Source organism: Balaenoptera ricei, chromosome 2 (assembly GCF_028023285.1).
Source record: "Balaenoptera ricei isolate mBalRic1 chromosome 2, mBalRic1.hap2, whole genome shotgun sequence".
Lineage (NCBI taxonomy): Eukaryota > Metazoa > Chordata > Mammalia > Artiodactyla > Balaenopteridae > Balaenoptera > Balaenoptera ricei.
Genome location: NC_082640.1, coordinates 152950761 through 152968040, shown reverse-complemented (window position 1 = coordinate 152968040; position 17280 = coordinate 152950761). Strand labels below are relative to the sequence as shown.

At 38.9% G+C, this 17280-nt stretch overlaps 1 protein-coding gene across 4 annotated transcripts in view; it reads right to left on the bottom strand.

The window, feature by feature from the left end:
* GPHN (gephyrin) overlaps nucleotides 1-16945 on the bottom strand; it is a 626292-nt gene extending 609347 nt beyond the window's left edge. Inside the window, exon 1 of one of the 4 annotated variants that reach the window (XM_059914468.1) lies at nucleotides 16535-16945. In XM_059914468.1, coding sequence (XP_059770451.1) covers nucleotides 16535-16598 — 64 coding nt within the window. In that variant the 5' untranslated portion in view covers nucleotides 16599-16945. The remainder of the gene's footprint in view (nucleotides 1-16534) is intronic. The other 3 variants (XM_059914469.1, XM_059914466.1, XM_059914467.1) reach the window with 3 other exon arrangements.
* Between the last annotated feature and the right edge of the window lie 335 nt (nucleotides 16946-17280).

The window sequence follows — 17280 nt, the reverse complement described above, 5'->3', positions numbered from 1 at the left end:
AGTAAAGTAGCCTGGATTTAGCTCCAACTCTATCATTTAGATGTGTAAACTTAAATAAGTCATTTAACTCGGTCTTAGTTTCTTTATGTACTAGAGTGGGTGAGTACAGATAATCCTTAAAGTTCTTTCTATATCCAAAATCTGAGTCTTTGAGATAAACTCTTTTATTTAAAAAATCAAATTCTCAAATTTCAAACTACCACATAGTCACCTAAGGCCTGAATGTAGCAAAACCAAATTAGCTCTTGTAATTTTAACCGAAAACGGTTAAAAGAAGTACACGCTGCTGTTTATCCTGAATCCTCTATACCTATATTTAAGCTCATCTACTTTAGCCAAGACATTCTGGTGCCACCCCTTCAACAGGGAAAGAAACCTGTCAGCCAAATTACCTTTCCTTGTTTTTCTAAGGATGGGTTATTCATTCTTCCACGCCCGCTCAAACCATCTCCTTTAAAATACCATCCCTCCTACAGCCACTCAGTCAAAATTAATTGTTCCTTCCTCTGTGCATCCACAGTATGTTGTTTGTATCTATTACAGCTCTTATTTCATTCTGTATTATAGTTCCTGCATTCTTGTATGCAAGTGGACCCTTTCCAGAGAAAGGATATACTCACTCAGCCAACCAAATCACCCAAATCAACCTTAGGAATCAATGAATAACAGCACAGTAGGATCACCTTCATATCTGAGTCTATGTTAATGGTGGCAAAGTGAAATAATAGATACTAAATGCTGCTATACCCTACTCAAAGCAAGAAGAAATTACAGTGAATATTCAAATACTGAACTAATTCCAGTCCTTACTTCAGCCTACTCTCCAGCAGAACAATGAAACAGCCAAAGGCAGATAGCTGAAGAAAAAAAGTAAACTAGGCCTGAAATGGGGAAACAAATTACTTATTAAAATAATTACCAAATTAGTTTATGTCAGGAAATAGATGGTTAGGAAGAAAGCAAGCGAACTACTTGGGAGTTAAATATCCAGCATCCCTTTTCTGTTAACTGCTCCTACTCCTGTCCACATGGTCCAACATAACCTCTATCCTCTTATCACAAATGACTGGTCCAGGACAAAGTTCTTCCTCAAGTATTTTAGAAACAAAACTGCGAAAATAAAGTCAGTCCTTTTCTGAATGGCTGAAATGGGAAGATCTAAACAATACAGGAGCAGTCAATGGTAATGTTTTTCACACTGCAAAAAAGGCAGGTCTGTGGTAAGAGAAAATAGAGCTTACTTTACAGAGTGAAGCAAGATGAGAAACAGTCCTTAGGACCTTCAAACCTTGGGTCCAATATTCCTAGGGCCTCATCCCATATTTAGGTTCTTTGAGATAGACACCCCAGTATTCTTACAATAAATGCCCCCTTTACTAAGGCTAGCCCAATTTGAATGGTCACTTGCAACCAAAACAATCCTGTGATAGACTGCCACTTTGATGACCCCGAATTAATCATGCTTCCTAGTATTCCTAGTCTCTTCCCACGATGACTCTGGGCTGAGCCTCTGAGTATTTCGACCAATAGAATAATGTCAGAAGTGAGGCTATGCCAGTTTCAGGCCTACCCTTTAATCATCCTGGCAGATCTGTTTCCTCCCTGTCACAATGCTTGCTCTTGGAATACTTCTTGGAACCCAGCCATCGCACCATGAGGCTAATGAATCAGCCATGTGGAGAAACCCACATGCAGGACAACCAAGGCCCTGGACAACAGTCCCAATCAAGCCTCCAGATGTCTGCTGCTATACCAGAACCCCAACCAATGCCACATAAAGGAGAATGACTGAGTTAATTCATAGAAATGTGAGAAACATTAAATCGTAGTTTTAAGCCACTAAGTTTTGTGGTGGTTTACAATGCAAATTTTAATATAAGTTTAATTCACATGCAGGTAACTTAAAATTATACTTTCCTAACACAAACTGTGTCTCTGAGCATGGACTGAGAAACTATGGCCCTTGGGCCAACTCTGGCCAACCATCTGTTTTTGTAAATAAAGTTTCGTTGGAACACAGTCATGCTCATTTATTTACATATTGTCTATGGCTGCATTTATGCTATAAGGGCAGAGCTGAGTGGCTGTGATAGAAATTATACATCCCACAAAGCCTAAAATATTTACTATCTGGCCCTTTACATAAAAAGTTTAGTAAACCCTGTCACACAGGACTTGGCAAGTGTTTTAATATATAAATAAATAAACCTGTAAACCTACTTTACAACCAACTCCTCGTCCCTAAAGGATGACACTATGAACATTCAGTAGTATTAGCTTAACAAAACACAAAGCACATCACATGGCACATACCTGCCAAAGGCTGAATATTTGTGTCAGGCCCCGCCAAATTCACATGCTGAAACCTATTCCCCTAGTGTAATGGTGTTTGGATGTGGGGCCTTTGGGAGGTGATTAGGTCATGAGGACACAGCCCTCATGAATGGGGTCAGTACCCTTATAAAAGAGACCCAGAGAGTTCCCTCCCATTTTCTGCCATGTGAGGAGACAGAGAGAAAATGGCTGTCTATGAACCAGGAAGTAGGCCCTCACTAGACACTGAATTTGTTGGTAACTTGATCTTGAACTTCCCAGACGCCAAAACTGTAAGAAGTAAATTTCCGTTGTTTATAAGCCACCTAGTCTATGGTACTTTGTTACAGCAACCCAAGTAGACTGAGACAGTTACTGAATTGTGTTGCATTGTCTGTTAACAAGTCAGGCTATGGTCAGACTAACAGATTAATCAACAGGAAATGACAGGCCAGGAAAACAATAGTAATAAAATCAGATCCATACCTATTTAGCTGTTTAAAAGTTCCTACTTATGGGGGTGGGGGGGTCTCTATTTCAAGTTTCTCATGTTATTAGATATGACCCACTTCTGAATTGCATTTAGAATCAGAAAGTAATGAATGTTTCATTATGATGCATACGTGACAATTTTTTTAAATTAATAATGCTTCATAGACCCATCTGCAGAAGAAAACCGGAAAATTCCAAGCCCAATACTGACCTAAGTCAATTATTCTCAAACCTTCCTGCCCAAAATCATCTTTGGCAATGCTTTAAGTTCTAGAGATTTTCTTTTGGTACCTGATTTTATAAAGTATCGATCTCCTTTTATATATAATATTCATTTGTCTTATGCCCCAAGTCAACCCAAACACAAGGTCTAAGCCTTGGCTCACTGTCCCTGGGATTTACTATTTTCCTCATATGTCAATTAAAACTCTCTTTTCTACAAATCAACAATTATCTATGTAAATAGTTTCATTTTGCTATCACTTTACCACCCTGTATTACTGCACCATTTGTACAACACTTAAAACTTTTCCACTTTAACTAAAGTATTTCATAACTATAATACCTACATATCTGTATGTAGAGGCAGTTTTCTCCACAGATCTTAACAAGCCCTAGAGAATATCAGAAGCAGTTTCCCATATATACTTTACTTTAAACCTGCACCTCAAAAATCTCAAATTCTTGTCCTTAGTTACTACACTACAAACAGCATCTTCTGACTCTAACAACACCAGAATTAAGCTGGAAAATAAGAATTTAGATCAAGCAAAACCCCAGTACAGTATTGTTCCTTAATGATGTTCCTAAAATAAGATAAAATAAAAGAAAAAAACAGCATGGAAATAAACCATGATTGGGTCAGATATCTAAAATTTATATTGGTTGTTTTCTGTTATCATCTTTGTAAAGGTAATTAGATTCAAATTATTACAATATATAACAACAAACACTTAATGAATATTTATTATGTGGGCACACTCACTCAACATTTACATTTATTATTTCACTTATCAAAACAACCCTCTCAGGTAGGCAAAGGATTTTTCCCCATTTCGTGGATGAGAAAATTGAAGCTTAGAGAAGTTAAGTAACTCTAAAACCTACACTTAACTCAGGTATAAACCCAGGTGGTCTAATCCACAGCCTACCTACTATTCTGAATATCTGTGTGAACCTAAAACATAATATTGTTCATGAAGGTATATGTCTTATTTTTACAATAGCTTCATTTTAAATATTTAATAGCAAAATAATCATAGTATTTGGGGAGAATACTAATTTTTGCTTTCCAGGTCTCTGGTGTATCACTACAATTTAAATTTAAAAAGAAAAAGGTAATACCTTGAAACCTCTAAATCTCTATTATTCTTCTAAGCTTGATTGTGTGAATCAGTTATTACACTTACATGTGTGTAAATTTTTATTCTAAATCTTAAACATTTTCCAATTTGAACTCTCTGCAGCATGAGATAGTGAATGAAATAAAACTGCACATATTTTGCAATGGAAGTAACAGACATTTATTATTTCCATTTACACTTGGTATGAATGTCAGTGTCTTCTAGCAGTTTTTCCTGTTTGAAGCAAGGAAGACATTTCAAATCAACAATTTTGCTGTCAGTAACAGGTTGTAGATAATGTGAATACAAGCAATGAGAGAATGGTAAACATGAGGTATGTTCCTGAGATTGGGATTATTAAGATTTTAGAGCTGAAGGAGATTTTAAAAAGCATCTTTTCATCTTTACATTTTACAAATAATGATACCAAATGCTCACTGGAAAAATCCAAAATAGAACTTATTCCAGGGTTCTTTCCCCATACAGTAGTAACAGAATCAAGACTGGTCTTTGCTATCATAGATTTTCTGAATAAGATAATATAGTCAGCCAATCTTTTAATGTGGAAAGAAAAAGAAAAAAAAGTCAGAGGTGATAACTGGGGGAAAAAAAAAAATATATATATATATACATATTTACATTTTAAAGTATATATACATATATATACTTTAAAGGCAAATCCAGAAAAAAAATTAATTTTCATAGTAGAGATTACTGTAGGAAACCACTATTTCTACAGCAAAAAGCTAAAAGAATATAAAGGTGTTATATAGACTTCCAAAATATCATTTGCAGGGGAAAGACCACTATTTCCCAAAGAAGTGTTGAACAGAATTCTGGTATGTCTTGAAAAAATGTTCCATTTTCAAAAAGTTTTGGAAACACTAGACTAAATAAAGTTCAACAGGCTCCACAACTGTAACACCATTCACATCTTTAACATGTTAATATGCTCTAGTATACTGTTAATCTCCATAAGGAGAGATATATTATATACCACTTTCCAAATTTACTTGACCACATAAAAATCTCTTAACATCATACCTATCATAACATTTCCCTGAAAAGTGCTAAACTTAGGAACAAAACTTAGGAAATACTGGGAGGGATCGTTTGTAGAAAAAAAGACTAAAGACTCATAGCTAGGGACTTCCCTGGTGGTGCAGTGGTTAGGAATCTGCCTGCCAATGCAGGGGACACGGGTTCGAGTCCTGGTCTGGGAGGATCCCACGTCCCGCAGAGCAACTAAGCCCGTGCACCACAACTACTGAGCCTGAGCTCTAGAGCCCGTGAGCCACAACTACTGGGCCCCTGCACTAGGACTACTAAAGCCTGCACGCCTAGGGCCTGTGCTCTGCAGCAAGAGAGGCCACTGCAATGAGAAGCCCGCCCACCGCAGCAAAGAGTGGCCCCCGCTTGCCGCAACGAGAGAGGACCCGTGCACAGTAACAAGGACCCAGGGCAGCCAAAAATAAAATTTAATTAATTAATTAATTAATTTGTAAAATAAAGGCTCATAGCTGATCAAAAATTTAAATAAAGCAACATAAAAGAACTATTGTAAAAACTAGTAAAATCTTACTCTCTATTACATGCATACTACTGTTCTAAAATGCCCTTAGATAACCACACTTATGCAGTGTATGAAAAAGTGGAAGTCAGTCATTGTGAGTGCTCCTGATAAATTAACCACTGTTGATATTAGGGGGCCCTGAGTTTAACCCACTAGTTCTCACACATTAACTTGTTCCAGTTCCAATGAGAACTATCTGCCAGAGGACCACTTTCATGGAAGAAGCAGGAGAAAGGAAATAGGGCAGATAAACTATACTCTTAGGGGGGAAAATAAGAAAGCAAAAAGGCATAAAGACAAGAAAACCTCTAAATTCTGCCCTTCTAGTGGCAGAAACCCCTCTTCTTTTGAAGGCTTCCCTATCCCCTTCTGCGTGTGATTCTGGTGACGCTGCCTATTTAGTGTCCCAATCCCAAAACAGACATGAAATACAGACCTGGCCAATCACAGTCCTCACTTTCCCAGTCACAATGATTGGCCCAAAGATGGACCTGTGAGCCAAGCCAGGTGAAGAAGCAACCTGGAATTTTATATACAAATGCCATGAAAAAGAAAATCTCTCCTCTGGATTCACTAGTTGGGTACGGAAAACCTGATTGACTATTACTATAATCTCCTAACCTGCACCCTCCCTGCCCCAATTCTGGCTACATCAAGGAAGTCAGCATGCAGCATACTGAAAAATCAAAGCACTAAAACGGAGAATAAGTGTCCATCATTACAGTAATCCCCTGGACACACTGCTTGAGTATCTAAAGTCAGTTCCTCATCTATACTCTACGTAAATTAATAAATTCCCCTTTTCACTTAAGGTAATTGTGAGGTGGGTATCTGTCGTCTGCAATTTAATCCATGTATGTAACTCAAGAAAGAGTTGTATCTCAGAAGAACTCGTAAAGATTAAAAAGATAATACCAAATGAAAGTGAGAATATTAATTACAATTAGTACAAACTTGTCTTCCAAAAAGGGTGTAATTTCTATCAAAAATTTTAAACGCAGATAGTGTTGACCCCAAAATTCTATTTATAGTAATTTAACTTATATTTTTTAAAAAACTCACAAATATGCAATAATAAATGTACAGTGTTATTATCTGCAACATTTGTCACATGAAAAATAAGAAACCTCTATGGACATCAATTGAGGACTGACTAAATATAACGTAACTTATGATACAATAGAGTCATTAAAAAGAAAGATGTGTATCTATATGAATTAATTATTAAATGCCAAGGAGTATAACGTAGTGGTTAAGAGCTTACACTCTAGGAACAGACTACATGGGTTCAACTCACAGTTTGGCCTTTTATCAGCTTGGCTTCTTATTGCAGTAATTTGAGCAAATTACTTAATCTCTCTCTGCTACCATTTCTTCAAATGCAAAATGGTGATACTATTATGAGGATTAAATAAATTAATAGGTTCTATGGCAGGCTCTAGAAAATTATTTCACACTTGGTAAGCTCTTGATAAACTCTGTATTATCATTTTCACGAATATGAAAAGTTGCCCAAGATATGATGGAAAAAGAAGAATATGTATGAGCAAAGATCACAAACTCAAATACCTATGAGGTGAGGCAGATAACAAATAGGTTAAGTGGGAATTGTGGCAAACTGGAGAATACATGCCCTATCTCAAGGGGACAGCCACTCTAACCAACTATTGTCCTGTGGGAAAGAGGTTGCAGTGTTGCTGAATCTTAAAAAGCTAAAAGTACGGATTTATATAAAATGTCATTTTTTAATGTTAGAAACATACTTTTTTGTAAAGACACAGTATGGGCCTAATGAACATGTGTACTGGTCAGTTATGGCCTGTAGTCTGCCACTGACTGCCACAAAAAGGCATCTCCAGTAGATTAGAAACTATAAGTGGGGAAGGGAACAAGTGCGTAAAGTCACAACTGAAAAGAAAACACTAGAGAGAACTATACTACCACACTCCACAATAAAAGATATTCAGAATAGAATATAGAAATGTAATTGCTCAGAGTACAGTCAGACCTGTGCTCGAATTCTGGCAGGGCCACTGGTGTAATCTTGAGCAAGCTACCTAACCTATTTCTCAGGCGGTGTAAACGGAATAATATATTACCTTATAATGGTTGTAAGGATAAACTAACATGGGCAAAGTGCTAAGCACAAATAAAACATATTTATGCCATATATATGTATGTATGTATATAAACTCGACAGATGTTAGCTATAATTACTTAAACCTGAATGAATAAAATAATTAAATTATGTTCAATATTTTCTATCTTAGAAAGCAGGAAATGTGTAATGGTTTAAAAATTTGTGTCAAAAATGGCTTGACATGAAAACGGCTTTGGTGCTTATACTTATCTACAACAAAAATAAAATATAGAAGCACTTTATTCCTTGAAATGCAACATAAACGTAGCATGATTTGTCAACATCTAACTTGACTAAATAGTGTGTTCATGTTAGCGCTAAAATATAAGCTCCAAGAGGATAAGGACTGTGTCTGTTTTATTCACTATTGTATCCCTCACTTTAGCACAGAGCCTGGCACATAGTAGGTGTTGATTATTGAACACATTATTTCCTTTCTCCCTCATATTAACTATGTAAGGTAAGCATAACTTCCTCCATCCAATGCTAAGGAAACTGAGGTAAAATGTGGTTAAGTGTCTTGAAAGTGGTGGAAGATGTAGAACTTTTGACTCCTATTTTATGCTATTTTGACCTTCAGAATTAACCTTCAAAATAACCTGCAGCATTTTCAGAATCTTTTACCTATAATTTCAATTTTTCATTTTTTAAGATGACAGTTTAAAAAATTACTCTAAAATTACTCTAAAATAATCCTCATACAGATTATGCCCATCAACTAAGAATACAAATACAAATTAATTAGAAAATAGATTTAAAAATACATAAAGAAATACATAAGGGAAATATAAAGAAAATATATAAAATATTAAATTTGATAGTATAAAATATCTCAAATAGACATCATTGGTATCATCCTATTACCAGTAATAAATATACAGAAAAATACTAAACCCCACTCCATCTACCCTGAACTGTCTTTTTAGTAATAATTGCAAAGTTCTAGTTTATCTAAATGTTTCTCAGTAGCTGCTTCCTAAATTACTAAGTGTCACACCATCCAATTTTTTTTAATTAAACATCTTCTATGCAAATACTTCATTAATAGGTGCTACGACAAAAGGGCACAGAAGAAGCGAAGAACACCATCACCTGTTTCAAGAACTTTAAAATCTACTTTAAAGAAGATGTTTATACATGAAGCTATTAGCAAATTATGCCAAAATAGCATATGAAGAGGAAAAGAAGATTACTGAGTATACAGTTAACCCTTGAACCAGAGCAGTCTGAACTGTACGGGTCCACTTACACCCAGGATTTTTTTCAGTAAGTACTATAGTACTACACAATCCAAGGTTGGTTCAATCAACATATAAGGAACCTTGGATAGGGGAGAATCACACCTATGGAGGACCAATTACAAAGTTAAACTCAGGTTTTGTACTGTGGGGGGTGGGGGACGGGGGGTTGGCACCCCTACTCCCCCCCCACCCCACTGTTCAAGAGTCAACTGTATAATCCAAGTTAGACATACATGGTAGGCATTTTCACATACATGACCTCAGTTCTTTTTTTTAATTAATTAATTTATTTATTTGGTTGCACCGGGTCTTAGTTGCAGCAGGTGGGCTCCTTAGTGGTGGCAGGTGGGCTCCTTAGTTGCAGCTCGCCAGCTCCTCAGTTGCAGCTCGCCAGCTCCTTAGTTGTGGCACATGGGCTCCTTAGTTGCAGCTCACCAGCTCCTTAGTTGCGGCACATGGGCTCCTTAGTTGTGGCATGCGAACTCTTAGCTGTGGCATGCATGTGAGATCTAGTTCCCTATCAGGGATCGAACCTGGGCCCTCTGCATTGGGAGCACAGAGTCTTAACCACTGCACCACCAGGGAAGTCCCGTTTTTTTGTTGTTGTTGGTTTTTTTTGTTGGTTTTTTGTTTTAATATTTGTTTATTATTTGGCTGCGTCAGGTCTCAGTTGCGGCACGTGGGCTCTCTAGTTGTGGTGTGCCGGCTCTAGAGCTGCAGGGCATGTGGGATCTTAGTTGCCTGACCAGGGATCGAACCTGTGTTCCCTGCACTGGAAGGCGGATTCTTAACCACTGGAAGTCCCCTCAGTTCTTAACAACTCTGTGAAGTAAGCATTGCCATCTTCATTTTGGAGAAGGAAATTGAAATTCATAGAGGTTAAATGACTTTCCAAAATAAAGGGCATATCAGGATCTGAGATCTGAAATACAAGTCTGACTCCAAAGTCTTTTTTTTCTTTAAACTACATCTTGCAGCCTCCCACATGTACATGATTACAGGGTGTAGCAACATTTATAAACACTAAAGGAAAAGAAAGAAAGACATCATTGTAGAGAATATTCCTAGGAAAGATTTTGTTGAGGAAATGAAGTGTGAGCTGAGTCTGAAATTAAGTGTAAAACTGAAACTACTGTTAATTTTGTGATTAATACCACAAAAATTTCTAAATGAAAAAAAATCTAAATATTTTCCCTTCGGTTTATACTGACTGGACCTAATCACTGAAATTTTTCATTCTTTCCATTTCTTATCCTCTTGCATTTTTAATGTATAATCTACCCCTCCCCCATAATCATTCCCATTATAAAGACAAAAAAAAAAAAAACCTAAGCCTGATATACTATATTTCTCTTTCTGGCTGGTCAAGATACTAAAGGATAGAAACCTATATTGCCATATAAGCCTCCTTCATGTTAGTGGTGAGAAAAGCTGAGAGAGAGAGTTAAATAATTCTGCTCAAAGTTACAGGACTTTACTGGCCAAACTAGCATTAGATAGAGTCTTCTAGAGTTCTTTCTGTGGCCCTGTGCGCCTTAGTTTTTTCTCACCGAAGTACCAATAACAGAAGAACAATGAGGTCTGGAGTTATACAATGGGGTCACTTGAAATTTCTCTGAAGTTTGATTTTGTCTAAAAGCTCCTTTAAAATTCTACATTCATGCCTAATTTACTCATGCTTACTGTAATATTAAAGTGGTTTAAATTATATACTCTAAGTAAAATTGATACTTCAAGAATTATTATGTTTGTTCCCATAGCTTAGATTCTAAGGCTTAGAATCCTTAGAGTATCCCTTGAACACAATGTCATGTATCCCAACTTGAGAAGCAGGGCACAAATTGCGTAAAGTTCCTTCCACCACATTTGCTTGCTCCTTTATTTGTCAAATCAGGATATTTTTTAAAGCATAGTAAATTTAATTCCATTCTTTCAAAATGTATACTTACTGGCAAAACTACTGTAAAAGTTGTTGGAGTTGTTTATTTTAATTACAATATATTCAAGAAGTTCTGCTTACTTAGTTTAAATCAATTAAGTACAAACTCACTTATGAACTCGTTAAACCACCTGGATGGAATTTCTACATCACAATACCTCATTAGACATTTGCTTTTCGGGGAGGTCGCTCAAAAATTAAGTAAGGTTTCATGCTATTCATATTAAATACAGACCCAATTATTTTTTATTTTTAACATCTTTATTGGAGTATAATTTCTTTACAATCATTTGTTAGTTTCTGCTTTATAACAAAGTGAATCAGCTATACATATACATATATCCCCATATCTCCTCCCTCTTGCATCTCCCTCCCACCCTCCCTATCCCACCCCTCTAGGCGGTCACAAAGCACTGAGAGATCCAACTACTTTTAAACAGGTTAAATAATCTTTTCTTCTTCCTTGGTATTCATCTTCTCTGCCCAGATGTGAAGGAAGAAACCCCTTGTGGTTTAATTTTTTTTTTTTTAGGATTTTTTTTTTAACATCTCAAATTCCAAATATGCTTAGTTCTTCAATCCTATTTACAGGTGCAAAGTATAGACTTTATCTATTTTACTCACTGTATCAAAAAAGCACCCTATTCACCTTAACCAGGAATCTCTCACCAGTAAGAGAAAAACAGATTCATTCATCATTTCCTCCCCAATAACATACTGCTGATTCTCCACGACATACCTTAAAGTCAAACAGTCATATGTATTTTGAATATAGTTAAAACTCTTAACTGTGTTTACATACTACTAGTTTATAAAGTCTTGGGCCAGTGGTGATAGTATTAAATGTATTCAATAGAAGTTAATGTAATGATGTCTTACTTTAATCATGGATACATTGCTTCCAACCAAAAATTCATGAAAGAACGACCTAGTTTGAGAAATAGGCTTCTTTTTAATAACAGTCATATAGATCAATATTGGTATGTTTGCCAGTACACACAATTCCATTTCACAGGATATAGGTTTTGTTTGCAATAGTGATTTGCCTTACTTAATGACAACATCTATTCTCAAAAGATATATTTATATATCTTTATCAGTAAATGGGCTTTTCAGAAAATAATATTGACACACATAATGCACAAGGATAAGCATGAGGAATTAAATAAAATAAACGACTGAACAATTCCAGAGTCAAATGATTATTACCTCCTTAGCTTAGAACTTGTTTTTTTAATATTTTGAATGACTTTATTTATAAATGACTGAAATACCCCCTACATGTAACTAATATTTTTGGTTTCTAGTTTACAATTAGTCTTTTATTTAATCTTTATTATCTAGTTTTATATATGTCTAATAACTCTTCCTGATTACAAATCTACAACTTAGTGCAATAAAATGTATATTACTAGAGCAAAAACATGATTTTAAAATGCCCTTTCCTAAAAATTTGTATCATTTTCTCATCCATGCCACTGTTAGTGAATATTTAGGTAATGGATTATCATCTTTAGCTAAGTGCTTTGGTATACCAAACATTAGCAGTGGCTAGCTAACATGATATTTAATAACCAACGAAACATAATCTATCCCACTCTATATCACAAACATATATGTATTCATTATTTTCCTGATGTTTCCACGGAACTTACAGTGGTAGAAGTAGTGTGCTCCCTTGATAAACAGCTTCTTTAGAAGTAGACAAAAATAGGTGGAAAATGACACATTTGATATAGTGAGCCTGCTGTGTACTTGTTAAGACTGTAAGTATAATTACTACTGAAGTTGTAAAAAAAATAATAAAAATTCCTACATCTGCCCCACATCTTGTTTCTAGTTTCAAAGCAACAGATACTTGTTTATTTGCCTCATGTTATTCATCATCACATTGTCTTTAGTCTGTTAAAAATAGTAATAGAAGAACATTAGATACAGATGCATTAAAAACTAGAGCTTAGATCACTAAAGACCATATAACTTTCATTTCTAACAAATCAACATAAAACAGTTACTAACAAAGATATTGTTTTTAGAGATCGACAATAATCTTCAACATAAAATGTCTCCATGAAAACCTATGTAAATGTTCCCATTTTCCTGAACAAAAAGATAATATAACTAACATATCCATGTTACATTAGCTATCATACTCTGATTTCCAAGTTCTGAATGATTCAAGATAGTAATTAAAAAAAGAAATGCCTTTGCTAAATATTTTCCTACCATATTCTTTCAAAATTCTAAGTTAATTCATTTGATACGAAGTTTCAATAGACTGCGTACCATATTTGCCAAATTCATAGCTGAGATAAAGATTACAAAAACACCTAGAAGATGAAAAGTTTCAAAGTGGTATAAAAACTATCTTTCAAGACATAATCAAAGATGTCACAAAGAAATCAAAGATTTTAGAAATGACAACACAATTCACCAAAATACTAACATATTGTAAAATATGTGCATTTCCTCTAAAATATGTAAAACCTCTAAAACCTCTAAGTTTTCCTCTAAAACCTCTGTAAAACAGACTTAGATAAAATACTTAAAATCACTATTATGAAACATGGAGAGGATATTTTATAAAACAAGCCTTCCACCTTTAAGAAAGCCACAAATTATAACTCATAAAATCAAGGTTTTAAGTGTGGCTTCAATTCAATTTTCTTAAGTATGAAATCATAGTACTTAAGTTCAGTAAAGAATAATTTTACATAGTAAAACTGCAGTACTTGGAAGTTCTACAAGACAAAATTGTGTAACATGGCTTCATTTCTGTAGGTCTTTGTGTGTACAAAATCACATGGAATGTTAAGACCATAAATATTAAGCTGTTTGTAGTAAAATCCACTATTCAGACTGGGGACTGCTGCTCTTTCCTCTGATTCTTCTCCACATTTCCAGGCTCTATCATAGCAGACAATACTTATATCACTAACTTTAAGTAAAAACCTCTCAGAGTTATTTCTGACTTCAAATATCCATTTTATCACCAAATTCTATTGTCCTCTGTTACCACTTCTCCCAAATGTGCAATTTCCTTTTCATTCCTTCACCTATATCCTTATTCCTGACCCTAGACTTCTCCCCCTAAACTACTGTACCTCATTCTCATGAGAGTTTCCCTAGATTGTCTTTAATTCCACTGCCAAAGTTATCTTCTCTCATTGACATTCTGCTCGTGCCACCCACCTATCCTACCTGGGCATTCCAGGGCCTTTGCATTACATTTTTATTCTGCTCAAGAGCCTCACCCTCAGCAACATATTCATTTATAAGGTTGCCACTGACTTTCAACTCCCCTTAAAAATGTCAGTTTCTTCTTAGCCCTGGTAAATGTACCAAATTATCCCTTCAGGTAATCACATTTGCTCCTAATCCATCTGAGTATGGAATACCTTTTACATTTAGCTCTCAATCTCACAAGTAATTTATTTAGACAATTTTAGCACAGTGATGACATACACTGTTTCTTTAGTTGTTTGCATACCAATGTCATCCCTATTGGACTGCAGAGACACAGATAAGGGCTGCAGCTTTCAAAGCATTCTGTACAACAGCTATCTACAATGTCACTTAACCCAGGTAAGATGATTCACTAAATAAAACTATTATAGAAAGCTTAAATAAACAAAAAAGAAATTTTTTCTAATCTCTATGGTTTAACTTTAAAACATCTATGACCTTTCATTTCCATGGACAGTTGACATACTTTGGTTTCTATTAAGCCTCATTCTCACTACTCTAATAATTTTCAAAGCACGTCTAGAATTTAAAGTGCAAGTTGAGGGTTGATACAGGGTATATACTTTTACACCCCGCAATTAGATTCTTTGAAAATCAGCAATGTCAACTCCAAGACTTCTGAGTTACAACTGAATCTTCACACAAGGCAAGAGCTTCAGCACCAAAAGAAGAGAACAGCGCATCTTCTAATGCGGGGGGGCGGGGGGGGCGGGGGAGGGTCCCATCCCTGCAACTGGTTTAGACTAGTTTCTCTATCTCAGGGGCTTTCAATTAGGAAAATTCAATAAATCACCAACAACATCTGGAAACAATATCAGAGAAAGGCGACCCAGTTACTTAAAAGACAGGAAGGGGTACCATGTAAATCTTTTTCATAAAACTCAGCAGCGAAATTAAGCTTTGCATTTTTTATCTTACCAAGAGAGATTTTTTCTACCTAATAATAAAAGCAAGTTTCATTCAATTTAGTTCCTTCTCGAGCACCGTCTCAACCTGTCAGAACTTGACAAGGGAAAAAAAATTTAAAAGTCTGTGTGTGTGTGTGTGTGTGTGTGTGTGTGTTGGGGGGGGGGGCGGGAGGTGGGAGGAGAACACCAGGATTCCCGTCTACCTCGCTTCTTTTTCCGAAATCAGCAAGTCCTGGATTTCCTTCACTCCGAACTAAGCCCTCAGGTTCCAAATATAGTTCTTTAACCCCCACCTCGCCACTCAATTACACAGAAACCTTACCAACTACAGAACCACAGCCGAAACCCCTACAAATCGGCTTGCTATTCATCTCGGAAGTCATGCCCTGCAGCAACTGCCTGTCGCCGAACTGAGGGATATTACCCAAATACAGCGCAACGGAATCAGACAGGCAGAGCACACACGGCTTCCGCGAGGGAGGGAAACGCGACCCGGGAAAAGTGCGCTCCTCACAAGCCTCAGGACCATCCGGGCGCGGGGTGGTCCCAGAAGGGAGGGGAACAGAGGAGCCCGAGTGGGGGAATCCTTCCCTCTCAAGTAAAAAGGGCTGGATCCCCCCCGCCGCAGATAACAGCCTGTCCCTCTAAGAAAACGAAGAGGCGGGCAGAGGGCCCTTTGCTTGGGAAGGCGGAATGCAAACACTTTCCGAGGTCCGAGTGCAAGCCGATCCCCCACCTCCCGGGGGAGACGAGGGGTGTCCCGTGGGTGGCTGAGGGAATTCCCGGCTCGCGAGGGGCAGCCGGAGGCGGAGCAGAGTTCTGCCTAACGAACAACCGTGTCGGCTCCGGCCGGTGCCCCGCGAAAGCACGGCTAGAGCAGAGCGGGGCCGCCCGGGTGGGGGGAAGGGAGAGGAGGGAGGGGGTGGAAATGGGATTTACCCCTCTCTGGGACCAGCAGTAGCGGAGGAAGCGCGCGGGCCAGCCGAGAGCGGCGTGCTTCAGCCTGCGGAGCCGGGATCCCGCCGCCTGCACTGGCAGCAAGGAGCCCCGCAGCGGCCGCCGCACCGACCCCTCTGTCCCCAGGGGCCCAGGACTTCGGCTGCGAAGGCACTGGGACCTGACATCCCACGGGGTCGGCCCCAGCTCCCGGGGGACCCCGCGGGAACACCCCAACCTCCAGCAGTTCTCAACGGTTGTAAAACGTCCGCCCCCCCACCCCAGTCCCCTTCCTCAGCCTTCCCTCCTCCCGAGGCCACAGAGAAGGGTCACCACAGGCGAGAAGCCTGAGGCAAGCCGGGGACAGCAGCCGCGGCGGTTCTGGACCTCCTCCCCCGGTTACCTGTGAGGACTCCGACCCGGATTTGATGGTCGTGGTTAGTGAGGATCATTCCCTCGGTCGCCATGTTTCCCAGCGCAGTCACCGCACTGACGGGAGCCGGGAAAAGCCAGAGCCCGGAGCGCGCGGGCCGGGAGCGCGCTCGCCTCGGAAAGCGCGAGAGCGCCCGGGAAGCGCGAGGCGAGTGCTCGGCGGCCTGCGCAAGCGAGAGGCCGGGCCCGGAGGGCGCGAGTCCGCGGGGGGGAGTAGGCGGAGTCAGGGCGCGCGACCCCGAGTCCGGGTCCAAGACAGCGAGCTGCGGGTGGGTTACGCGGTGGCTGCTGAGGGAGAGCGCGCGGAGGCGTAGGAGCGAGGCGGGAGAGACTCTTGTCGCTTTGAGGAGCGCGAGACCCAGGGCCGCTGGACGGCAGGAGACTGAGGGGAAAGGAGAGCACAAGCTCGGGAGGTCGCGGGGGCGGACTCGGGGACAGGGGCGGAGCTACACCGAGAATCGTGGAACTCATGGAGAGTGAAGGGAGGAGTAAGAGCTCGGTTGCCGAGTGCTGGGAGCGGGAAGGAGCCGGCGCAGCCCGAGCAGGACCGGGGAACGCTCCTGGGCGCGCGAGTAGCGCGGGATTGGTTGGGAGAACGCGTGTGCGCGCGAGACATGAACGCTGCCTCAGCCGAGCTCCAGACAGAAGCAATCCCCTGCCGAGCCTGGCGTTTGTCAGCTACTCCGGCCGGCTCTTGGGGCGGCAAAGCAGGTCTCC